The sequence below is a fragment of the Giraffa tippelskirchi genome, chromosome 11 (assembly GCF_054371585.1).
Source record: "Giraffa tippelskirchi isolate mGirTip1 chromosome 11, T2T-mGirTip1v1.2.pri, whole genome shotgun sequence".
NCBI classification, from domain to species: Eukaryota; Metazoa; Chordata; class Mammalia; order Artiodactyla; family Giraffidae; genus Giraffa; species Giraffa tippelskirchi.
In genome coordinates this window covers 102,660,567-102,687,390 of record NC_137285.1, presented here as the reverse complement: position 1 = coordinate 102,687,390, position 26,824 = coordinate 102,660,567, and the positions used below count along the sequence as shown (strand labels likewise).

Here is a 26,824-nt window from a genome sequence, read left to right as displayed (position 1 = left end):
ACTACTACCTACTCTCTAGAACTCCTCATCTTAATTCCTGGTAATCTCAATATACAGGTAGATGCTCCTTCTGACATCCTGTCTCTCAATTCCTTGGCACCCCTCCCTCCATTAATATTGTCTTCCACCCTATTTCCCTCTTATTTTACCAATAACTATAGCCTTTCATCAGTGTCATGCAATTCTAACCAACAGTCACTCTTTCCTTTCCCCCATACTCTTTTCAGTACGCTGACACTTATAATTCTTCAGTTCCCCAGACCTCCTGTCCTCCTATTACCTTCTCACTATATCTTATTCCCTCGATGGCCTTTCTCCTTTTCTTACCCAGCTTAAATTCCATGATCAGCCACTGTATTCAAATCCCTGTGTACACTTAAAACTCTCTTACTCCTTTCTCTTTTTTTGAAGAACATATTTTTAATCTTCTAGTACAGAACTATTATACTACTGTATAACAGTGCAGTACAACAGCTGGCTTACAGGGGCTGGCATCGAGTGAACAGGCAAGAAGAGTTACTGACTGGAGGAGGGAGAGGAGGTGGGAGATGGTAGCACTGAAGGATCATCAGCAATAGGAGACAGAGAGCAAGCTGCAATTTCATTCACATCTGACGTTGATGGCTCAGGTTCTGGTTCCTTGCTGGATTCACTTCTATCTACCCTCTTGAAAAAACCTTCCAGTGATGTCTGGGTAGTAGCTCTTTTTTTTCTCGACACAGATCACATGGTGGCATTGGATTGCATCCTGAACTACCGCTGCAACCTTCGTATACTGTTCTATGTTCGTCTTGCCTCTTTCTTAATTCGTCGTTTTTATTTGGCAAAACCACAACTCTGAATACATAAAAACTTTCCACTTGCTTTGAGCAGCTAAAAGCGACTCGAGAAAAGATATAGCAAGGCTTACTAGTCCCATGAAATTCAAGCGGGTGCTAATGCTGCTAGGAACAATGGTGTATACCCCTATTTCCATTCACTTATCCACTCTTCTTGATGAGAATGTCATAGCTTCTCTCTCCTCAAAACATCTTAACTCCCATCCACATCGTGATCTTACCTCCTATTTTACTGAGAAAATTTAAGCAAACAGAAGACTTTCATAGACTCCCAACATCGCAGCTCCCATCTTCCTACCTCTGATCACAGGTAAAGTATCTGTTCTCCTCCCTTAAACTTCCACCTGCATCCCAGATACCCTTCCTGTCATCTAGTGGAGGACATCACTCCAGCAATTGTCCCTTCTCTGTCCTAAAAGTCATCATTTTCCACTCTTTATTAGATAGGTCTTCTCAGCATAGAAACATTTCCCTCTTCCTCAAATATTTTTCTTCCAGTTTCTGTTTGGCTAACTCCCTCATTTTCTTCAAATCTTTTATTTTTTAAAAAACCTTTTAATTTTGTATTGGAGTATAGCTGATTAACAATGCTGTGATAGTTTGGGGTGGACAGCAGTGACTCAGCCTTACATATACATATATCCATTCTCCTTCGTCATCCTTCAAGTCTTTATTTAATGTCACCACCATCAATAAAGCTTTTGTTGACCACTCACTCCCTGTACTACTGAATTTTTATCCTGCTGTAATTATTTTTATCCATCACATTTGACATCTTCTACCATATTATATTGTTAATTTTTTATTACTTTGATAGCTTATTGTTGGATTCCCCTCATTAGTATTAAGCTTCAAAAAGACAGAGATCTTTCCTTTTGCTCACTGATGGATGCCAAGCCTCGAGAATTGTGCCTGACCTGTGGTAAGAACCTTAGCAAATACTGATTGGAGCAGCGAATGACCAATATGAAGCCCAAGATAAATCTTACCAAAGGACGAAAAACGAGACTCAAATAAAAGATCTACTATGGTTTTGGATGGGAGACTTAACACAACTAATATGTCACCAACTTATTACATAAATTAAATGGAGTTCCAATGAAAATCCCACTTCAATTAAAAAATTAACTTCTTATTATAAAAATACACAAAATAGAATAATACAGTGAGCCCTTATGTCCCTATCATCCAGCTTAAGTAATTATCAACTTATGGTTGTATTTTATTTGTATTATTTCCCCATCTACATCCCCAGATGATTTATTATTTTATTCCTCCCAAGCTGTTTATTTAGAAGAATTCAAACTTTACAGAAAAGTTGCAAGAATAGTTCAAACAAAAAGAATGTACCCTAGATTTGACAATTGTTAATTTTTTGTCATATTTACATATTAAAATAAATATATCCTCTTCTGCTTCCTATATGAAAATAAAATTGCTTGTGTATTAGAATATATTAGATTATAATGTGTACTGCAAACGGTGCAGTGAAAAAGCATGTATTTGTGTATGTGCCTTTGGAAGATACTATGTGTATGAATATGCATACTTTGTTGGAGATAGTTGCAAACTTCATGACATTTTTATAACAGAGTTTTAAATTTTAATTTGATTATCTTAGAATTTATGTGGGAGAAAAAATATTTAAAAATAGCCAACAGACTTCTCTGGCAGTCCAGTGATTAAGACTCTGTGCTTCCAATGCAGGGGGCATGGGTTCAATCCCTGGCTGGGGAACTAAGAGCCTTCATGCCGTGTGATGTGGCCAAAAAAATAATAATAAAATAGCCAAGAAAATCATGAAAAAGAGCAACAGTGATAAACTAGCTGTAACAGAAATTTTATTATAAAACCTTGGTAATAAAATATATGAGAACAGTAGAGAGTACCCAGAAATACATCCAAAATATATGATAATTTTATACATTAAAATACTAGTTGAATTTATTGGAGAAAAGTGGCCTGTTTAATAAATGGTCTAGTGGGAAAATAAAGTTATTACTTGACATCATGTGCAAATAAATTCTGCTTAAAAGTAAACAATAATAAAAGTTATAGGAGAAAATTTAGGCACCTACACATACACACACATGCACACACACACACGCACACACACCTACCTGCTAAATGTTACATGACTAGTAAATCAAGACAGAAGGCCTAGGAGCTGAAAAAGGATAGATTTAACAATACCAAAAACCCCTCAAAAACTGTGGAAAAGATTACCTAAACAAAGAGACTGTTGATATTTTAATAAAAGTTTTTGCAGTAGAAAGAACATAGAAGGACCATGAAGTATAAATGTAAAGAACTTCTACAATTTGGTAACAAAAAGACAACACATAGAAAAGTGGACAAAAGATTTGAATGGACAATTCACAGAAGAGAAATACAAATGACAAGAAAGCATGTAAACTGATGCTCATTTTCTCAGCAGTCAGAGAAATGCAAATTCAAGTACAATGCTGTCATTTATACCTATCAAATTGGCGAGAACTAAAAAGAGTAATAAAGCCTACTGCTGACAGTGAGTAGAAAGGGAAGGACTCTCATAGTGGTTGAAATATGAACCCTGTTGACTTTTTGAAAGCAGCCTGGAAGCATCTGTTAAAATTTAAAATGCTGGATAAGCAACAAAGTCCTACTGAATAGCACGGGGAACTAGATTCAATATCCTGAAGAGTATGAAAAATTATGTGTGTGTATATACTTATATATATATGTATATAACTGAGGCTTCCCTGGTGGCTCAGCGGTAAAGAAATCTGCCTGCTAAGGCAGGAGTTACGAGTTCTATCCCTGAGTCAAGAAGATCCCCTGGAGAAGGAAATAGCAACCCGCTCCAGTATTCTTGCCTGGGAAATCCCATGGACAGAGGAGCCTGGTGGGGTACATTCCATGGGGTCTCAAAGAGTTGGACATGACTGAGTGACTAAACAACAACAACGAATGTATAACTGAATCACTTTGCTGTACAGTAGAAATTAACACACCATTGTAAACCAGCTATACAGCAATGAAATATATTAAAAAATAGATTGAATTAAAAAACATTTTAAAAATTTAATGCATGCACCCTTCAAGCAAGCAATATCACTGCCAGGTATCTATCTTATAACAGGCAAAGATGACAATTACTGAGTATTTATCAGTGCCAGGTTCTGTTCTGTGCACTATAATGTATTATCTCAGTTAATCCTCACAACAACCCTGTGAGGTAGGTACTATTATTATCCTTATTTTTGGTGGGGAGTGATGAGAAACTGCTGGCACAGAGAGACCAGGTGACTCACTCAAGGAGACACAGATGAGAGTGCAGAGCTGGGTTTCAAATCTAGGCTGTCTGAATTCAGGGCTTGTACTCCTAGCCACCAACTGAATCCTCCTTTCATAACAGAAATAAAAGCACCAGTGTGGGAGGAAATAAGCAGAAGGGTGTGCTCGGCAGCATTGTTTATAATGGCAAAAACCAGATGCAAGCAGAATAACTGTCCACAGGGAATGTTTGAATAAACTGTGGACCATTCATATATGAAATGTTACCCAACCATAGGAAAGGATGTATTAGATCTGTACCTTGATTTGAAGGGATTTCCACAAAGTCAGTCAGTTCAGTTCAGATGATCAGTCATGTCCGACTCTTTGTGACCCCATGGACTGGAAGCATGCACGCTTCCCTGTCCTTCACCAACTCCCGGAGCTTGCTCAAAATTGTGTCCATCAAGTCAGTGATGCCATCCAACCATCTCATCCTCTGTCATCTCCTTCTCCTTCTGCCTTCAGTCTTTCCCAGAATCAGGGTCTTTTCTAGTGACTCAGTTCTTCACATCAGATGGCCGGAGTACTGGAGCTTAAGCTTCAGCATCAGTCCTTCCAGTGAATATTCAGGACTGATTAACTTTAGGATTGACTGGTTTTATCTTCTTGCTGTCCAAGGGATTCTCAAGAGTCTCCTCCAACACCACAGTTCAAAAGCATCAATTCTTTGGTGCTCAGTTTTTCTCTATGGTCCAACTCTCACATCCATGGACCGTAACCTGCATGGGTTCTCTGTCCTTGGAATTCTCCAGGCAAGGATGCTGGAGTGGGTTGCCATTTCTTTCTCCAGGGGATCTTCCCAACCCAGGGATCAAACTCAGGTCTTCTGCACTGCAGGCAGACTCTTTACCATCTGAGCCATCAGGGAAGCCCCTTTAAGCTTATACGGGCTGAAAACTTCTTGTCTCCTCTGCCCGTCCCCAATCTCTTTCAGATTCTCTGACTTCACTTTCTATTTTAACATGCTATTCCTGTTCTATCCGATCTAGGCTAGGATGTGACCTCTGGCTTCAGGGCCCTTATTGTTAGTGGACAGTTCTCCAGCTCCTTATCTGCCATTGCTTACCTGTCCTTTTAAGGACCCAGCCTCTGGCCACCTTCTTTCAGAAGAGGTTTGCTCATATTATCACTTCTTGTGAAATGCCTGTTTCCCAGGAATGAGTTCTCTTTTCATCTGACCTTGCAGGTTTCTGTTCTGACCTCTTATCTGAGCCCTTGGTGTTCCTGCCACCTCACTGGTAGAGATGAGGAGAACAAGAGTCTTTTCCTCTGGTAGGAAGAGTAACTCCTTGATTAAAGTCTGATTGTGCCCCAGCGAATAGACACCTAGGTACTTTCGGTGTCAGGGCTATCAGCACCCTCCTTCTGGCAGGTGTTTCTGATCCACCATGAGGTAGACTCCATTAGCTCCTCTCTAGATTGTAAACTCCTTGAGGGCAGGAACAGGGTCTAATTTATCTTGGTGCATCCTGTAGCATCTAGCACAGTAGTACAGTGTCATTTCCATAGTGGATTGATTCAGCAACAACTTCTTAAGTGCCCATGAGCCAGGAATTTTACTTGACGCTAGAGATGCCATACAAACAGCTTCTGCCTTCAAAGAAACCCCTAGTTTTGTACTGGGAGTTGGGACCAACGAATAAAGTGGCAGAGAGGTGATAATTGAGTTGGATTATAGGCAAACTGGGCGTCATTGTACTATCTCTTTACGTTTCTGTGTTTGAAAATTTCCACAATAAAAAGTTTTAAAAGGTAGACTGGGGAAAGTGTCCTGGGCAGAATGGGACTCTGAGAATTTAAATAAATGAAGCAATTGACTGATGTGTTTCCCACACATTGAAGCCCTGACTTCCAATGTGATATTTGGAGACTAGGCTTTCAGGAAGTAATTAGGTTCAAATGAAGTCTCGTGGATAGAACTCTTATGATTGGATTAGTGTCCTTATAAGAAGAGGAAGAGACCAGAGGTCGCTGGCTTTCTGCCATCTGAGGACACAGCCAGAAGGTTGCCTTCTCCAAACCAGGAAGAGAGCTCCCACCAGAACTTTACCATGCTAGCAACTTGATCTTGGACTTCTAGTCTCAAGAACTGTAAGAAATAAATTTTTGTTGTATGTATGGGGCTCAGTCCGTAAAGAATCCCCCTGCCAATGCAGGAGACATGGCTTCAGTCCTTGGGTCAGGAAGATCCCCTGGAGAAGGAAATGGTAACCCACTCCCTCACTCCAGTATGCTTGCCTGGGAAATCCTTTGGAAAGAGCAGTCTGACGGGATACAGTCTTGGGGTCGTAAGAGTTGCACACGACTTAGTGACTATTGATATCACTTATGTGTGGAATCTAGAAAAATGTTACCAATGAACTTATTTACAAAACAGAAATAGACTCACAGACATAGAAAACAAATTTAAGGTTACCAAAGGGGAAAGGAAGGGGGAGGGGTAAATTGGGAATTGGGGATTAACATTTACACACTGCTATATATAAAAGAGATTAAAAAAACAAGGACCTTCTGTATAGCACAGGGAAGTATACTGAATATCTTATATAAGCTATAATGGAAAGAAATCTTAAGAATAAAAACATATATATATGAATCACTTTGCTGTATACCTGAACCATCGTAAACAACTACAATTCAATTTTTAAACAATTCTGTTGTATAAGTCATCCACTCTATGGTGTTTCGTTATAGCAGTCTGAGCTAAGATAACCAGTAACCAGAACTAAGTAGAGGATGTGGTCAGAATTAATCTTATAATAATTTGATCAAGGGCTTTGTGGTTTGAAGGCCATGAGGGCAGTATACACAGCCACCAGAAGCCTGAAGATCACCCTTACATACTTAAGAGGAGGACTGCTACCTGAATTTTCTGAATATGCCTGCTACTCTCATTTTCCCCTTGTCACCATTTCTAGGATCTGTAGTCTAGAGTGTAGTTATTCTGCAGCAGCAGGAAGAATGTGCTGGTAAATCCTGCCAACAGCCAGGATTCATCTCTTTTGTTCTAGGTGTGTACAAAACTTCCCCCAGCCTCAGCAGTGGTGGGTGGAGATGATATCTGGGACAGGGAAAGCATCTATCAGGGGTAAGGGTCAGCAGTCAAGGAGGAAATCAAGTCTTCAGTCTCCTATGGCCCTATGGATTTCTCAGCTTTTCCTCAATCATTTCAGCAAGTTTGCTAAAGGCTCCAAAGTTTCAGTTGAATAAGTTGCCTGCGAACTCTTAACAGTGGTGGAAAGAAGGGTAGATAAGGCTGCTGCTGTCTATGCCTCAACTCAGACTTATTGAATTAGAGTCCCTGAGGCAAATTCCCTAAGTGATTATTACAGGCACTAAAGATGAAGAACCTTTGTCCTGATTTATACCCTTTTCTTTGGTTACATCCAGGCCACAAGCTTATAAACCTTGAAATTTTTATCATCATTAAGTTTCCTTTGATTTACTTGTCACTTAGCTAGATTGCTGGTTATTGTCTCTCTTCCAAAACAGGAGACTGAAAAATCCTTTCCACCATAGGAAATCCTAAAGCAGATTCAGCTTCCAATTCATTAAGGTGAATTCAGGATTAAGGACAATCAATTTCTCTCCCTACCCCCATAGCTTCATTCCTAAGAATAGGAACACCTGTGTCTTGTTTTCAGGGAAGATAGAGTGTTGCCTATGGCAACCAACAGACCGCTTGAGATTTACTGCTGCAGGTTCCCTAAGCAACCCTGGCAGCCGTCTTTGCAGGGACTCTTCAGCAGGCCAGGGCCATGGATAATCTAGATCTACCGCATCATCATCGGCTACCACTTGTTTCTGAATTTCCTGGGAGGCATTAAGGGACTCAACCAACCTATTCACCAGGGGAAGAGCTAAGGGACTTCTGTCTCCTTTAGGTCTCTGGGGCAAGATAGAACACAGAGAAGGCTTTCTTTGGATAAAACAGAGGCAACGGCTGCTCTGGGTATAGGCAAATGGCAAGAATTACACGGGAGGGAGTCTCCCTACCCAGCCCTTCGTCTGGCATAGTGGTGTTAAAAAGGGCTCTTTTTAAACTCAATTGGCACTTTGGGTGTTGGAGAATTACTCCTTGAATGTTTACTTTCTGACTTGTGGGCTAAGAGGTATCTTTCAGTATTTAAACAGGCCAGGTGAACAACTTCAAGGTCCAGTGGCCACCTCCTCTGTGACGCCAGTGAATCCAGTCTACTGAACTTGTCGTTATCTGAAATGACTCTGTATTTCGTGAACTTTCTGCTGGCCTTTTACGGCTCACTCGATAATATAGGGACACCAGCCCTCTGCAAATCCCACCCCACCTCAGTGTTCCTGGATGCTCCAGAGGCTGTCTAACATCCTCCATCCCCAAAATATCCACGGTGCTTGATCAAGACCTGCAGCTGCTCTGAGCTGGTCTATGAACACCACCTCCTACCGTGCTGCCTGGCATGGCAGTTTCTGCTGGGGACTGTCACTGCTCTGATGGGAACAATACACACACTGTTGCATTCAGTTATTGTGCTGCAGTCCTTGCTGGAAACTGACACCTCTGCAGGCTGGCACTGCCATGACTCTGCGCTTTCTTCCGAGTTCTCTGGGTCTTCTGCATTGCTCCACTGGGTGCCTACTGAGTATCAAAGCAGCACTTGGTCTGGAGCGGGGTAGGGAGTAATTTTTATCACTCTTTGTGTTAGGTACTCAGAGAGGGGTCCTCAAACAGGCTGTGTGAACCCCAGTGTGTTATAGAGATAAGGAAACAGCTCTTTCAATGTCTACAGACTTGTCATTTCTCTGGCGCCTGGATCTTTATTTAAGTGTTTAGGGCAATGTTGCATTTGAGTAACAACAACCAGACCCCACCCAGGTGACCAAGGCATTGATTCTTGGTGAGCCTATCACACCTGACTCCATAGTCCCCTAGGAGGAGGTCTCTCAAATGAGGCACCACAGGCTTCTCACAAATAGACTTCCTCAGAGCCACCCTACATGCTAACCAGACATATCCAGCCATATCTGAGACACCTGCAGCAGAAGAGATGAGAACCCTGATCAGCCACGTGCAGCCTTTCAAGTTTGTGAGCCTTATTTATAGGCTTCCCAGGTGGCTCAGTGGTAAAGAATCTACCTGGCAATGTGGAAGACACAGGAAACACAGGTTCAATCCCTGGGTTGGGAGGATCCCCTGGAGGAGGACATGGCAACCCACTCCAGTATTCTTACCTGAAGAATCCCATGGGCAGAGGAACCTGGAGGGCTACAGTTGCAGACCATAGGGTCGCAAAGACTCAGATGTGACTGAGCATGCATGCACACACATACACAGGCCTTACCTATACTTATAAAAATCACAAGATCCTGGAGACCAGAGACCATGTTTTCCAATTCTTTCTCATCTGTAACATTAGCAGAGTCTCACAACTATCTGAACCTTAAGCAAAACAAACTCACACAACTCTTCATAATTTACAAAGCAGTTTTATAAACATTATCTCATTTAGTTTTTACAACCACCCTGTGGTTAGGGTATTAGCATCCTCATTTTGCAGTTGAGATGCTCCAAGCTATCCAAGGTCACCAAGATACTCAGCTGTGAAGCTGAGCCTTGACCCTCTGTTAACTGACTCCAGTGCAGGTCTCCTTCCATTACTGCACTGCTGGTGCATTGGGAACACCTATGGCACACACAGGGCTTCTCTGGTGGCTCAAACAGTGAAGAATCTGCCTGCAATGCAGGAGACCTGGGTTTCATCCCTGGGTTGGGAAGATCCCCTGGAGTAAGGAATGGCTACCCACTCCAGTATTCTTGCCTGGAGAATTCCATGGACTGAGGAGCCTGGCACACTGCAGTCCATGGGATTGCAAAGAGTCAGAGACAACTGAGTGACTAACATACACACAGTGCTCATACTCTCAATCTAGGTTCAGTTCAGTTCAGTCGCTCAGTCGTGTCCGACTCTTTGCGACCCCATGAACCGCAGCACACCAGGCCTCCCTATCCAACACCAACTCCCAGAGCCCACCCAAACTCATGCCCATTGAGTTGGTGATGCCATCCAACCATCTCATCCTCTGTCATCCCCTTCTCCTCCTGCCCTCAATCTTACCCAGCATCAGGGTCTTTTCAAATGAGTTATCTCTTCGCATCAGGTGGCCAAAGTATTGGAGTTTCAGCTTCAAGATCAGACCTTCCAATGAACACCCAGGACTGATCTCCTTTAGGATGGACTGGTTGGATCCCCTTGCAGTCCAAGGGACTCCCAAGAGTCTTCTCCAACACCACAGTTCAAAAGCATCAATTCTTTGGCACTCACCTTTCTTTATAGTCCAGCTCTCACATCCTTACATGACTACTGGAAAAACTGTTTGAGCCACCAGAAGCCCTGTGCGTGCTGTAGGTGTTCCCAATGCACCAGCAGTGCAGTAATGGAAGGAGACCTGTGCTGGAGTCAGTTAACAGAGGGTCAAGGCTCAGCTTCACAGCTGAGTATCTTGGTGACCTTGGATAGCTTGGAACATCTCAACTGCAAATGAGGATACTAATACCCTAACCACAGGGTGGTTGTAAAAACTAAATGGGATAATGTTTAGCCTAAACTAAATGTTTAGTCTAGCCTTGACTAGATGGACCTTTGTCAGCAAAGTAATGTCTCTGCTTTTAAATATGCTGTCTAGATTGGTCATAACTTTCCTTCCAAGGAGTAAGTGTCTTTTAATTTCATGGCTGCAATCACCATCTGCAGTGATTTTGGAGCCCCAAAAAATAAAGTCAGCCACTCTTTCCACTGTTTCCCCATCTATTTCCAATGAAGTGATGGGACCAGATGCCATGATCTTAGTTTTCTGAACGTTGAGCTTTAAGCCAACTTTTTCACTCTCCTCTTTCACTTTCATCAAGAGGCTCTTTAGTTCCTCTTCACTTTCTGCCATAAGGGTTGTGCCATTTGCATATCTGAGGTTATTGATATTTCTCCCATCAATCTTGATTCCAGCTTGTGCTTCATCCAGTCCAGCGTTTCTCATGATGTACTCTGCATATAAGTTAAACAAGCAGGGTGACAATATACAGCCTTGACGTACTCCTTTTCTTATTTGGAACCAGTCTGTTGTTCCATGTCTAGTTCTAACTGTTGCTTCCTGACCTGCATACAGGTTTCTCAAGAGGCAGGTCAGATGGTCTGGTATTCCCATCTCTTTCAGAATTTTCCACAGTTTATTGTAATCTACACAGTCAAAGGCTTTGGCATAGTCAATAAAGGCGAAATAGATGTTTTTCTGGAACGCTCTTGCTTTTTCGATGATCCACCGGATGTTAGCAATTTGATCTCTGGTTCCTCTGCCTTTTCTAAAGCCGGCTTGAACATCTGGAGTTCACAGGTCAGGTATTGCTGAAGCCTAGCTTGGAGAATTTTGAGCATTACTTTACTAGCATGTGAGATGAGTGCAATTGTGTGGTAGTTTGAGCATTCTTTGGCATTGCCTTTCTTTGGGATTGGAATGAAAACTGACCTTTTCCAGCCCTGTGACCACTGCTGAGTTTTCCAAACTTGCTGACATATTGAGTGCAGCACTTTCAGAGTACTGTCTTTTAGTATTTGAAATAGCTCAACTGGAATCCCATCACGTCCACTAACTTTGTTTGTAGTGATGCTTTCTAAGGCCCACTTGACTTCACATTCCAGGATGTCTGGCTCTAGGTGAGTGATCACAACATCATGGTTATCTGGGTCATGAAGATCTTTTTTGTACAGTTCTTCTGCATATTCTTGCCACTGCTTCTTAAAATCTTCTGCTTCTGTCAGGTCCATACCATTTCTGTCCTTTATTGAGCCCATCTTTGCATGAAATGTTCCCTTGGTATCTCTGAAGTCAGGAAACACCTGGAGTAACAGGCAATTTGGCCTTGGAGTACAGAATGAAGCAGGGCAAAGGCTAATAGAGTTTTGCCAAGAGAACGCACTGGTCATGGCAAACACCCTCTTCCAACAACACAAGAGAAGACTCTACACATGGACATCACCAGATGGCCAACAGTGAAATCAGACTGATTATATTCTTTGCAGCCAAAGATGGAGAAGCTCTATACAGTCAGCAAAAACAAGACCAGGAGCTGACTGTGGCTCGGATCATGAAGTCCTTATTGCCAAATTCAGACTTAAATTGAAGAAAGTGGGGAAAACCACTAAACCATTCAGGTATGACCTAAATCAAATCCCTTATGATTATACAGTGGAAGTGACAAATAGATTTAAGGGACTAGATCTGATAGACAGAGTGCCTGATGAACTATGGACAGAGGTTCATGACATTGTACAGGAGACAGGGATCAAGACCATCCCCAGGAAAAAGAAATGCAAAAAAGCAAAATGGCTGTCTGAGGAAGCCTTACAAATAGCTGTGAAAAGAAGAGAAGCAAAAAGCAAAGGAAAAAAGGAAAGATATACACATTTGAATGCAGAGTTCCAAAGAATAGCAAGGAGAGATAAGAAAGCCTTTCTCAGCGATCAATGCAAAGAAATAGAGGAAAACAATAGAATGGGGAAGACTAGAGATCTCTTCAAGAAAATTAGAGATACCAAGGGAACATTTCATGCAATCTAGGTTCAACCTTCCCTTTATATGATCTCTCTTTATCCGCTCCATCTCAGCAGAAAGTGTGAAAGAGGACCAAAGACAACCTGTTTTTACTTCATCCTTTTTCTTTCCTTTTCCAGCTTGCTGTCTTGCGTTTGGGGTCATTTCTCACTTGGACCTCTGAGACCTTGTTTAAGGCTGAATGTTTGTGTCCTCCACCTCTATATTTATGTATTGAAGCCCCAACCCCCAGTGTGATGCCTTTGAGAGGTAATTAGGTTTAGATGCGTTCCTGAGAATGGGGCCCCCATGATGGGAGTAGTGTCCTTCCAACAACAGGAAGAGGGACCAGAGTGTACTCTCTTTCTCTTTTTCTGAGAAGTGAGGACATAGCAAGATGGCCGCTGTTTCCAAGCCAGGAAGAAACCCTTTTCCTGGAATGGAATCTGCTAGAATCTTCAACTTCTCAGCTTCCAGAATTGTGAGAAATAAATTGCTGTTGTGTCAGTCACCCAATCTATTTTGTCCTGGCAACCTGAGCTAACCAATACAGAACTCATAGCCCACTCTTTCTTTGCCTTGGACTCTCAGTGCCCTGGCCTGCCATAATCATTGTAAGGAGAGGGTTTCCCTTGTTGCTGCTTTGGTCCTTTGGTTTTCAGGCTTTTCCTGACTTGTTCATGGGAGGAAACATTGTGATGTAAAAGTGCTGGCTTCATAAGGAGAGAGTCAGAAGCTTCAGATTCCAAGCCTGCTAACAACTATGTGAGCTCAGACAAGTCCTTTCATAGCTTTATCCCTCTAAGGCTCAGTTTTCTCATCTGCAATGTAAGGGGATTGAAAAACAAGATCTAGGATCCTTTATGGTATAAAATGTTCTCATTTCATCAATTTGAATTGGCATCCTAGTTTCCTTTTCTGTTGTTTTCAGTCTCTCGACTACCTAGCATTCATTTTTATCAGCTGTAAAATTCCGTCTGTTCTTCTTCCTAAGTGCTTAACATAAATCTCATATTATCAGATGCTAAAGTATGCCTTGGCTATTTCCCTGGGAAAGGGAAATTTTGCTACAGAATCAACTACAGCATAGTATTGTCTTTGCAAATTACAGGAAAAAAATTTAGACCAGCTTCTCAAAGACAAGGAGTTCATTTCACTGAAGCTAGTTATGTACACAATGTTGGAGGTGTTTATGGCTTGTTGGTTTCTATAACTTGAAGTTAAGTGGTCTGCTCTGTATTTTTAAATTTTTTCTTCATCCCACTACTTTTGATAAATTTTGCACAGCCTTGCTGTATTGTCTTCTATGGAAAGTTTGCTAATCTCTTTCCATTATTTTGGTGAGGTAAGTGAATATCATTCTAGTTCTTTCCCCAATTCATACCTCAAACCCCATCCTGGAGGAGCTGTAATTCATGATCTCCTTAGGCCTGTCAAATACTTGGAACAGCTGGTCCTGTGGCTGCATCTTTGCCTCTATGAAACCCCAGCTTTAGCTGTTTGCATATTCAACCCCCACCCCCACCCCAAGACGACAGGGTTGGTTTAATAATCGGCCCCCTTACACAGAGGGCAAGGAAGACTGAAGAAAGAAGCCAACCTCTCCAAACTGGTAGGTGGCAGGTTTAATAAGCAAGGGAACTTACAATGCTTATCTAGGGTTGAGGGAAGATAAGTAGATCTGGGTCTTCCCTGGTGGTCCAGTGGTAAAGAATCTGCCTTCCAATGCAGGGACACCAGTCTGACCCCTGGCCTGGGAACTAAGATCCCACATGTCCTGTGCGTGGCAACTAGAGAGAAGCCAGTGTGCCACAACAAAGACCCAGCACAGCCAAAAAAAAAAAAAGAACCAAGTAATTTCTGGAAAAAAAAAAAAAAAAGATAAATAGATTTCCACACCCCTACACCAGAACCTTTAAAGTTTGTATAGAGGCCTTAACTGGGTTCAGTTACATGTTCAGTCCAGTCTCAACAACACTCTACTCTCTTAAGGCTGCGTCCTTGGAGCAGCTCCTACAGTTGGAACAGTAGGCAGAGTGTGCATTCCAAGGACAGGGGAGGGAGCAAGAAGCCTCCAGTTGCCCACTTGGAGGGTCAACCAGCAGTCACATCTTTTTGATGACCTCCTCCAGCATACAGAGATTTATGTAAACACCCAGTAGCTGAGCATAATTCAGCCCTGGAGACTACCTCCAAATGAGACTGCAATCAACATCCCTTGGGGTCTATCAACAAGGGAGAGACAGAAACAAGCAGACATTGTTACTGCCGCCGAATCAGCTACGCTTTTTATAACCATAAAGGATTCTTCAGGGACTTTAGGGCAAGTTTGCCAGTTTTCCTAAGAATCGGAGGGCTCAACTGTGTGGCCCATTTCAATCTTTGCCTATGAAGTGGGGTTTTTTCATCTTTGAGGACTCTTTATTTTTTAAGGTGGGTTATTTTTTTGGTTTTTATTTATTATTTGTGGCTGTGCTGGGTGTTCACTGCTGCGTGTGGGCTTTCTCTAGAGGTGGTGAGTGGGGGCTCCTCCCCAGTTGCGGTGCCCAGGCTTCTCATTGCGGTGGCTTGCTGCAGAGCACGTGCTCGGGAGCGCAGGCTCCGTAGTTGCCGTGCGGAGGTTTTGTTGTTTCGTGGCATGTGGAGTCCTCCCGGACCGGGGATCAAACCTGTGTTCCCTGCATTGTCAGGCTGATTCTTAGCCACTGGACCACTAAGGAAGTCTTTCTTTGAGAGCTCTTGTTCAATGGAAGAGATGAATGGAAATAGACATTTTATTTCTTTCTCCTGTGAAAGTCTCCCTCCCTGAGCTATTTCTCATATAATCCTTTCCCTAGCAGGGTGTGTTCTTAATAGAAATAAAACTGACTCTGAATCTGGATTCTACAGGTCAGCGAGTAGTTCAGACTAACCCTCCCCACTGGCTTCCCTGGAAGCACCTCTTCTTACAAAGACCTTGGTGATTGCATGAAGAGCTTGATTCCCGCCCCCCCAGCCCCTTTACTGAATTCCTTTTGCTGCTGCTAAGTCACTTCAGTCGTGTCCGACTCTGTGCGACCCCATAGACGGCAGCCCACCAGGCTCCCCCGTCCCTGGGATTCTCCAGGCAAGAACACTGGAGTGGGTTGCCATTTCCTTCTCCAATTCCTTTTAGCAGGTCACTCTGAATTCCTTTTAGCGGGTCACTATTGGTAGAGAATTTCTTCCAGTTGAGTTTTCCTTTAATAAAAAAAAAAATTAACACCTTTATTGAGATATAATTGACATACCATAAAATTAACCTATTGAAAGTGTACAATGTGAGGGTTTTTAGAGTATTCTCAGACTTGTGCACTCATCATCACAATCTAAGCTGCAGCTATTTTCATCATCCTAAAGGGGAATGCTGCATCTAGTGGTAACCATACCCCATTCCTCCCTCTGGCCCCAAGTGGCCAGCCCTAGTCAACCACTCCTCTCCTTTCTGTTTCTATCAATTTGCTTATTCTGAACACTTCATGTATATGGAATCATACAATAAGTGACTTTTTGTCTTGCATTCCTTTCATCAAATGTACGTCTAGTATTTCTTTCCTCTGGATGCTATCATAAATGGGCCTGTTATCTTAACTTCATTTTTAGAATTTTCATTGCTGGTATATGGACATCTAATTGATTTTTATATACTTGTCTTGTAGCTTGCAACCTTGCTCAACTCATTAGATCAGATGGTTTTCTAGTGGATTCCTTAGGATTTTCTATATACAAGCTCATGTTATCTGCAAACTGAGATAGTTTTACTTCCTCCTTTCCAATTTGGATGCCTTTTATTTCTTTTTTTCCTGCTTAATTACCCTTTCTGAAACCTCTGGTACACAAGGTTAAAGAAAGTAGAAAGAGGGGACAGGAGTGTTTTTAAAAGGCTTTATTTTCCCTGGAAACTTGGTTACAAAGCACCTTGTTAGATGTCTTGTTATTTGCATCTTGTTATTTGTTATAACAGTAGTGAAAAAATAGAGTCAATGGCTTCCCACTTGTCCTGGGGACAGAATGAGATTAAACTACCTCTTTGGAGAAACTATTTTTAACTCTTATGCAATCTTGGGGTCATGATTTAATGATAGTTTGGACTCTTTCATTTTTCCTTTCTCTTGTATCGAGGTCCAAACGAGATCTTTGCCAGCTACCCCTTCCCATGCCCTTCTCCCAGTCTTCTGTTTCCTGGCAGGCACAGCGTACTATGTGCTCAAGTTTCTGGAGGGTGCTTGATGGTTCAGCAAACCCTTCACTTTTCTTTTGGCTTCTTAAGAAGTGCCTTGGGATCATCACATTTCTGCAAGATAAACTGCTCAGAACAAACTTAGATTTTGGATGGCTGCCCTAGAGCACCAGTTAGGTTTGCCTGAATGCTCAGAATAGAGAATATACACTTTTGGATAAAACTTTCCTGTCTTTCTCTTGCTTTACTTTCGCCAGTATATGCTGAGTGCTACAAGGTACCAGCACTGTATTAGGTTCTGGACATGTTGAAATAAAGTGATGAAGAAATGCTCTGAACATACAGAAGTCCTTGGCGTCAAGGAAACCATAGTTAGTGGGGAGGCATTAATTTATTTAAGAAATATCTACTGTGCATTTATGATATCCCAGGCACAGTGTTAAGACCTGGATAGTGGTGAACTAAACAAATATATTCCTGCCTATCTGGGCATTGCTATTTAATTAGACACCCATTCATGTAAAGTAAGTTAGATTGTTAAAAAACGCTACAATAGATTAATAATAATAATTTTAGCAATTATTCATGGAGCACCAATTATCACTATTGCAAGGTTTTTTTGTTTTTGTTTTTTTAAGGCTGTGCTGGGTCTTTGTCGTCTCTCGGGCTTTCTCTAGATGCGGTGAGCAGGGGCTACTCTTCATTGCAGGGTGCTGGCTTCTCACTGCAGTGGCTTCTATTATTGTGCAGCTGGGCTCCAGGGCACATGGGATTCAGTAGTTGCTGCATGTGGGTTCAGTAGTCGCAATTCCCAGGCTCCAGAGCACAGGCTCGGTAGTTGTGGCATACAGGCTTAGTTGCGCTGAGGCATATGGGATCTTCCCAGACCAGGGATCGAACTCGTGTCTCCTGTGTTAACAGGCAGATTCTTAACCACTGAACCACCAGGGAAGTCCCCCATATATGGTTTTAAATGAGTTTTAGAAGGAAAAAATGCCACCAGGAGTACTTTTTCTTTCTCAGTGAGCTCCTATAGTGTTCTCAAAGAGTGCTTGCATTCTGCAGAAAGCTTGGGAATGCACACAATTTCTCAAGCAGACTGTTGCGTAGCAATGATATAAATATTTTAGTATTTTTCTTACATATATTCTTTAAATAAATTTTAGAAAGAAAAACCATCAGTATCTTAAAAAAACAAACAAACAAACAGACCATAGACATTGGGATACTCTAAAGTTTGGGAAACTTGATTGGGAGATCGAAAGGCCTGGATTTGCTTCCAGATTCACCACGTCCTGGCTATGTGAGTCAATCATCAGACTGGTCAAGCAAACTGACCATCTGTAAAATGGGATAATAACTACTTTACGAAGTGGAGAGACAGTTGTCATTGGACACATAAGTTTGTACCATAAACACAGATATGTCCAACTTCCAGAGACTGAACTGTACATGCTCAGTCAACCAACCAAAACATTTAAAACTATAATTTTCTCTTTTTAACTCTGAAGTTAATCCATTTTTGAAACCCTAATTCTATTCTCAATCCTCCTAATCTTGTGAAAGTGATTTGGAAAGCAGCATGTTATTATTTATATGTTTTTAATGCCGCAAGGGAGAAAATTACTTGAATGCATATTATGTACAGACTTTAATCCAGGTCCCTCTATGTATGTATGTATGTATTTTGAAAAATTATTTGTTTATTTGGCTGCGCCAGGTCTTTAGTTGCAGCATGTGGTATCATTTAGCTGTGGCATGTGGCATCTAGTTCCCCGACCAGGAATCAAACCCTGGGCCCCAGCATTGGGAGCTTAGAGTCTTAGCCACTGGACCACCAGGGAAGTTTCCCTCTATGTATTTATGATAGTTGATTCTCCTAAAAACCCCATGAATTAGGAGTGATTTTCCACGAAAGGAAACTGAGGCTCAGAGATGAGTCTGTAAGTGGAAAAGCCCTTTGGAAAACTTAGGTCCAACTGTCTAGTCACGGTCTAACCCTTGCTCTTTTCACTTATTATTCCAGGCTGCCCTTTAAACAAGCCAAAAGAGTATAAAATTATTTTGAAAATAAGAACCAACAGAAATAATTTCACCCTTAAGAAGTAAGTCTTTTAAAATGCCATGAGGACTCTAAGGATATTTGGAGACATCATTGGGTGGCATAAAACCGCAGTTGTGGACTGTTATCCCAGCCCAAAGTACCACTGTAACTTTAGCCCACTGTACTTTCTGTTTGGGCATAAAGACATCCAGCTTCCTGGAGCCAGCTTCCATTTGGATTCCAACTTCCTGGCTCCTGCTGTGGGTTTGTGGTTTTCAACTGCCTTCAGTTGAAACAGAAAGGACTAGAAGGTTTTAGTGGCATGAGAGAGTCCTGCTAGGCATCATGTAGTTTAGAACTTTGACCAGTAGGTGTCTCTGCAGACAAGGGAAAGGGTTTCTTTTGGGCTCAGAGATGATGGATGAAGATTTCTAGTTTAATTGAGGAAAATTGTGGTGGGGATGAAGCAAACAAAGGTGGGTCAGCTACCTACAGAAATCAAACCCAATAATACAAATTTTTCTTAGCCAGTAGCTGGAAAGGCTGGTAGAAAACTTAAACAAACCCCAATTATAATGTAGGGAAACTGCAACAAAGGCACTATCTCTTGCACTGTTTTCCAAAACAATGCAAGTCTGTTTGAAGGTGAGCATTCAAAACTCAGAGGCAATTCCCGAGGCAAGTGCAGCAGAGAGGATGGCCTCTTAGGAGAGATGTGAAGATGAAGGGAAAGGGACTTCCTGGTGTCCCAGTGGTTAAGACTCCATGCTCCCAGAGCAGGGAGCCTGGGTTCAATCCCTGGTCAGGGAACTAGATCCCACATACTGCAACTAAGAAAGAGCCTGCATGCTGCAACTTAAAAGATCCCATGTTCTGTAACCAAGACCTGGCACAGCCAAATAAATACATAAATATTTTTTTAAAGAATAAGGGAAAAGAGGAAAGATGCAATTCTGTCAGTTTAGAACTAGGAAAATAAAGAACTTCCATCTGAGATAGACCTTGGAAGCACACGTTTATTTTCTATGAAATATGGTGAATTCCTACATTTGAGATACACTTCTATATTCAAGGGGGAGAAAAGGATCCACATACGCCAAAATCTTACTGTTTGTTGAATATCACACTTTTCACTTGAGAGAAACAAATCATTAAACACTTCTTTCTAAATTAGTGTAAATATTTGGGAGTTGATTAAAAGGTAACTAAGTGTAACTTGCTCCTTAATACGAGCATATCCTTTTGTAAAAAAAGTTGTCCTGAATGAACTCTTTTTCTCTACTAAATATGTTTTTCCACTGATTTTCCTTATAAAACAACAGGGGTGTATTTACCCGAGGAAAACATCAATCCCAAATGATAATATAGTCACATCTGAGAATGCAGAAAATCTTTTAAAAAAGCCATCTTTAGAGATCTTTTGGATGATCCATGGGATAACTTTTTAATAATAATCTAAAAATGCTTAAATTATATTCTAGAACATATGCAAGGTAGTAAGGGTAATTTTTATGATTCATTTAGCTCAAATGGTTCCATTAAGAAGAAAAATGTGAGCAAGCTGAACAGAAAATCCTAGATTGAAAGCTTATTAGCTGTTCTCAAGCACCCTCCCCAGGACATATTACAGCAGGAGAGTGTGTACTTACTTTGCTCAGACCTGTTTCTGGGCACCTCGAGGAAGCACTTGGACATGACTGGGTTGGTCTGGGACAGGAAAGGCAAGGTAAGAGTCACGTAGCTGAGGTGGTAAGTCAGAGCACTGCCGTGATAGAGAGAAGACACACATTTAGCGCACCTGGAGAACCAAGGCACACTGAACGTCTCGACAATGTGTATACAACAGTGCCCCGCTTTCTATGTGATGGCGGAATTATAGATTATAAACTGGTTAACAGGGACTTCCCTGGTGGTCCAGTAGCTTAGACTCTGTGCTCCCAAAGCAGGGACCCGGGTTCCATCCTTGATCAGGGAACTAGATTCCACATGCCACAGCTAAAGAGTCTACATGCTACAACTAAGACCTGGCACAGCCAAATAAATAAACAAATAAATATTTTAAAAAATTGGCTAATAATTGCCTTGTTTGGCAATATGTGGCATGCAAACATTGCACAATGTTGCCTTTTGGCCTACAGAATTTCTGAATAATGCTTTGCTTCTTTCTGAGCGGTAATGAGCTGAGACAATGAAAAGTGAGTGCTTCTTCAAAGTCCTGATGCCTCTGAGACTCTGGAGTTATGTGGTGAGGCTGCAGTTTCCTTCTGGGTTGCTGGTAAATTGCTCTATAGACAGGCTCAGAGGGCCTTTAAAATCATAAAAGTGAAAGTGAAAGTCACACTTTGCGACCCAATGGACTATACAGTCCATGGAATTCTCCAGGCCAGAATACTGGAGTGGGTAGCCTTTCCCTCCTGCAGGTGATCTTCCCAACCCAGGGATCGAACCCAAAAGAGTTAACATATTCCCTCCTGTGGCTTATATCACTCCCCACTCAGACCTTAAGTCCTCAGAGGTTTTGCATCGCTTCCAGAAGTTCCTAAGGGCCTATCCTACCCATCAAGAATGCCTTGGCTTGCCCTTTTCAAGTTTTAGAAACAAAACACAATGACATTATGGAAGGAAATGTCTCACTTTCATCTTTGAGTCTATCTTTTGCTTTTGCAGAAAAGAGTGCATTGGTTTTGGAGGTGGATTGGGAGCCAGGTGGTAGAGTTTCTGCCTTCACCCTGGACTGAAGGGCTCCAGGAATTTCAGCCCCCAAGCCACCCCTGTGAATCTGCAGCGGGGCAGAAACATACCTTCCCATCTATTTTCTAGGGCAGCAAAACACTGGTACAATAAGCAGTGAGTCTCTTCACGGATCTACTTGCAAGTGAAGCAGCATGTCAATCAGTTTTGCAATCTGCTCTATTTTTTTTTTTTTAATCTGTTCTATTTTTTAAAAATATTTTTATTTATTTATTTGGCTGTCCCAGGTCTTAGCTATGGCATGTGGGATCTAGTTCCCTGACCAGGGATCGAACCCAGGTCCTGTGCTTTGGGAGCATGGAGTCTTAGCCACTGTACCACCAGGGAAGTCCCTGTCATTCTTTATTGATATGATCTGGTGTCTGCTCTGTCCTTTTCTCCAGAACTCTCAAATCTTCTTTTCCCATGGGTCTAAACTGAGTTTGGGGAGGAAACTGTTTTTCCTACTAGCTACTACCTTTTCCTACTAGCTATTTTCCTATAGCTACTAGTTATAATCCTGTGGGGGAGGATCTCTGTTTCAGAGGTAGGTTGCCTGGGTTTGAATCCTAATTCTGGGACTCACTTTCTAGCTCTATGACTGTGGTCAACTCCCTTAATCCTTCTGTGCCTCATTTTCCTTATCTGCAAAATGGGGATAATAATATATCCTGTCTCACAGGGTTGTTGAGAATTAAGTTCATTTAAGTAAAACTGCTTAGCATGCTGCTGCTGCTGCTGCTAAGTCACTTCAGTCGTGTCTGACTCTGTGCGACCCCATAGACGGCAGCCCACCAGGCTCCCCCGTCCCTGGGATTCTCCAGGCAAGAACACTGGAGTGGGTTGCCATTTCCTTCTCCAATGCAGGAAAGTGAAAAGTGAAAGTGAAGTTGCTCAGTCGTGTCCGACTCCTAGCGACCCCATGGACTACAGCCTACCAGGCTCCTCCATCCATGAGATTTTCCAGGCAAGAGTACCGGAGTGTGGTGCCATTGCCTTCTCCGACTGCTTAGTATAGTGCCTGGCAAATTGTTATTATTGACTGTGAGTGGACTTTCCAGATGGCGCTAGTGGTAAAGAATCTGCCTGCCAATGCAAGAGACACAAAAGATGTGGGTTTGATTTCTGGGTTGGGAAGAACCCCTGGAGGAGGAAATGGCAACTCATTCCAGTATTCTTGCATGGAAAATTCCACGGACAGAGGAGCCTGGTGGGATATAGTTCATGGGGTCGCAAAGAGTCAGACACGACTGAGCAACTGAACCGCGCATTGACTGTGAGTTCCTCTTAACTCAGTCTTGGTATTCAATAAATAATTATTAAATGCATATATTTAAACAGTTTTCCTTTTTCCCTGATGATCTTTGTTGATCAATCCCCTCCCTAATTTTCTATATTCTTCTCACCAGAGACTCTTCAGGGAAATCTCCAGCAAGTCTTTGTCCAAGTATCAATAGGACACAGTTACTGGCCTCTATCCACACAGGCAAAGAGGGTAAATCACTTAACACACAGCGTACACAGTCTGGCCATTATTAGGGACAAGAGTTATCTGCCTCTTTTCCTGGGGAGTTAGACCAATGCTCCAATTTCTAGTTTCTCCCCAGAGGCTTCTTTGTTTTTGACACCCTCCAGGGAGCAGCAAAAGTTGCTGTACTTGATGTTCAAATGATCTCTACAAGTAAAGGAGAAGCTGTAAAGTTGATGGTTTCAGTGCTGCTCCTGCAGCCCTCAGAGCAAAAGATTTTTTTCCCCCTTGCTTTATTTCTCATAAGTTTCCTGTTGAGACCCTCCTCCTCCTCCTTGCCTTAGGGAGATGGTAAAACTAGGACCCTCGGGCCCAGCACCAAAGTTAATATACAGTTCCTGTTAGAGGCAGGTGAGAAGGGTCGAAGTGGTAAAAGAGGCTGGCTGCACGCCATCATTTATCTGGGATTGAATGAGCTCAACCAATGAAAGGGCTTAACCAGTGCCAGAAGCTGAGGACCACTTCATCCTTATTCTCATTTGTTAGTAAAGAAGCCAATTAGTGTTAATTGTGTTGGCAATTTGGAACAGCCACCAGGGGATTGATTCAAAGCAATTGTGGAATGACCTCCCTGTCCTGTCCTAGTCCCAGCGATTACTCACACTCAGATGAGGAATCAGAGAGCTAATAAATAGCTAATAAATATCTTTTGGTCAGAGAGAGTAAATAGGTGCTCTGCTTCTCACACATTCACGGTGCACTGGGTGTCAGTTTTTAGTATTGTACATGTAGTGACCTGACAACACAGTTCTGCCACTGAGAGAGACATAGAGAGGAATCAGGACTGGAAAGTGGAATACATTTCAACGTGGCCTGTTCATGGCCTTCCCTCCTCCCCACTTGCCACCCCAGTATGTGTGCAAGCTCGGTTGTGTCCGACTCTTTGTGATCCTTTGGATATAGCCCAGCAAGCTCCTCTGTCCACAGGATTTCCCAGGCAAGAATACTAAAATAGGTTGCCATTTCCTTCTCCAGGGGATCTCCCCTATCCAGGGATCAAATGCGCATCTGTCAGGTCTCCTGCATTGCAGGCAGATTCTTTACCCCTGAGCCACTGGGGAAGCCCATGCCTGCCCAGAACATCTTGTTATTGATAGCCAAGTAGCCTACCCCTCCCCAGCCTTACCTGAAGCTGTTAAAGCCAATCTACTTAATAGGGGGAGGAGAGAAAGGAGGGGGAAACCTGGGACCTGGTGAGGACTCTGGAGGGTGCAGAAAGATAGATAACAGAGAAGAGAAAAGGGATATGAGATTTATTGTTGGAATTTGATTTGATCACCTTTAATGTCCTTGGAAAGTCGCTGGTAGGGGTGGAATTTTTATTTTATTATTTACTTATTTATTTTGCCCAACAGACTGATCATCCTTAACCATGAGGTGACTCACTGGACAATGCACACATTGCTTCACCAGGGTTATACAAGTGACAGAAATAGGATGCAGGCACTTTGACGATCATCTAGCTATAGAATTGTTCAGAGAAGGGGTGGGAGGAAGGAAAATGACGTCCCTGCTCTGGCTTCACCCACCCAATGACTGAAATGCGTGTTTGGGCTGGTTTCTCCGCCCTTGAACACGCAAATCCTAGTTTCCCTATTCTTCTACATTCGGTGACAATTAGATTGGTTGTACCAGGTTGTAAGAGGAAGGAATTTTACTGAAGAATTCCCCTGCCTCGCTAGCGACTTGGTTACAGTTGCTTCAGTAATGTAGTTGTTCCTGCCTTTGGGGCCTCAAGGGCTAAAGTGGGACAGTGCTAATATTTTTGATGATGAGGAAATACTTTGCTTTAAAGGAGGCTGGGTGACTGCCGAACTGGGACAGAGGTCACAGTAGGGGGTGACATTAGCAGTTCCTGGGAGGATCGAGGGCAGGTTTTGGGTCAGGCACAAGAACCCCCCGACTTGGGCAACGCTGCAATGGCTTGGAACTGGCTGGTACACGTGCGGGACCCACTGTCTCCTCCCCGGAGGGGGGCACCCGGGAGCCGGCGTCGGAGGAACCGGGCCCACGCGGGAAGGTCGAGCTAGCCGGTGAGGTCATGGTTGCCATGGCTCCGGGCAGTGACGCGCGTCGGCACGTGACGACAGGTTGCCATGGCTCCCGGCCCCGGCGGCGCGGGCGCTCCGCCTCCTGGAGTGACGTTCGCCGGCCCCCCCCACCTCTTTTCCCGCCCCCCCGCCCCCTCCACCCCCCCCGCCGGCTCCCCGCGGCCCCGGAGGTTTCACTGCACAACAAGATGGCGGCGGCGGCGGCGAGCGGAGCTGGCGGGGCTGCCGGGGCCGGAGCGGGGGGAGCCGGGCCGGCCGGCCGCCTGCTGCCTCCGCCCGCCCCGGGACCCCCGGCCGCCCCCGCTGCTGTGCCCCCGGCGGCTGGCCCGCCGCGTCCCCCAGCCCCGGCCTCCCGCGGGCCGGTGCCTGCCCGCATCGGCTACTACGAGATCGACCGCACCATCGGCAAGGGCAACTTCGCGGTGGTCAAGCGGGCCACGCACCTCGTCACTAAGGCCAAGGTAGTGGCGCGGCGGGACCGGGCGGCGGCGGGGCTGCGCGGCCCGGGACCGTCCGAGTGTGGCGGGGGAAGGGGAGCCCCGCGACACCGAGGTGGAGGGGTCGGCGCCGCGAGCGGCGCTCGGGAGTGCGTTGGGGACCGGGGAAGCGGGTAGGCGTTTATCCGGCAAGAGTGAGGAGAAGGAGAGCAGGAGGCTGGGGGCACCGGGGGACCCGGGAGAGGGTAGCTGCACAGCAGAGGGGGCGCAGAGGGGCCTCTGAGCGCGGGGACCTGGGGAACTCGGGAGCCGGGGATGGGCAGGGGGCTCCCCGGGCTGTGCGGAGGGTCGTAGCAGGGGTGATGAGAAAAAGGAGGTTTGGAACTCTCCCGGAGCCAGGAGACGGTAAGCTAAGAAGCCTCTGAAACCAGAAATTAGGAAATCTGCGGGGATGAGGGCAGGGGAGTCAGGAGGATGGGGGAAAACAAGGGTGAAACTGACACAGGGGGCTTTTGAAGGGGAGAAGGATGGCTGGGGTCTTGAGGGGGAGGTACAAGGTATTGGGAGGTATGAGGTACCTGGTACCTTATGACAGAGGCACCAGTCGGCATTTGGTCGCCCAAGAGTGCTAGATGGTGGGAATGAGAGACTGAGGACAGACACGATTATCGGAGGAGGCGATGAAAAAAATGGGGAAATAAGGAGGAAAAAAATTACTTTGCTTTTCCACAGGAAGGGGGTCAGGGAACAGAGACCCAGGGTACCCCTGCTTTGTGGTGGCCCTAGGTAATCAGGGGTTAGACAATTTGGGAGAGCTGGATTGCTGGTTATATTTAGTTGTTGGAGGGTCCAGAACTGTACAGTTTATAGAACCCAGGGTGGGCTGTCAGAGGTGAGGGGGAGCCTGGTGACTGGGGAGGTGTGTGAAGAATCCGGACACTCATTGGGCCCTTGGGTTCCCAAGGGATTTGTGGAGCAGTGGTGGTGAAATTGGCAAGGTCAATTAGGAAGCCATATCCCTACACGTTTAAAATTTTACCTACAAAATTCGTTTTTGTAGGAAATATGGTTAGTTCTTTCCTGTGGCCTTCTTCATTGGGAGTCTTGGCATCGAAGACAC

General features: G+C 43.8%; 1 protein-coding gene across 22 annotated transcripts in view; it reads left to right on the top strand.

Annotated features, from left to right (window-relative positions):
- Positions 1-7,848: 7,848 nt before the first annotated feature.
- SIK3 (SIK family kinase 3) overlaps positions 7,849-26,824 on the top strand; it is a 278,071-nt gene continuing 259,095 nt past the window's right edge. For 7 of the 22 annotated variants that reach the window (XR_014070035.1, XR_014070033.1, XR_014070032.1 and 4 more), the window contains exon 1: positions 25,428-25,728. Coding sequence is in view for 6 of the 22 variants with exons in the window: in XM_081546444.1 (XP_081402570.1) it covers positions 25,456-25,728 (273 nt within the window). In the remaining 16 variants the exon portion in view is untranslated. Of the gene's footprint in view, positions 8,807-25,427; positions 25,732-25,845; positions 26,110-26,824 lie in introns of those variants that run through there. The other 15 variants (XR_014070038.1, XM_081546453.1, XM_081546449.1 and 12 more) reach the window with 4 other exon arrangements.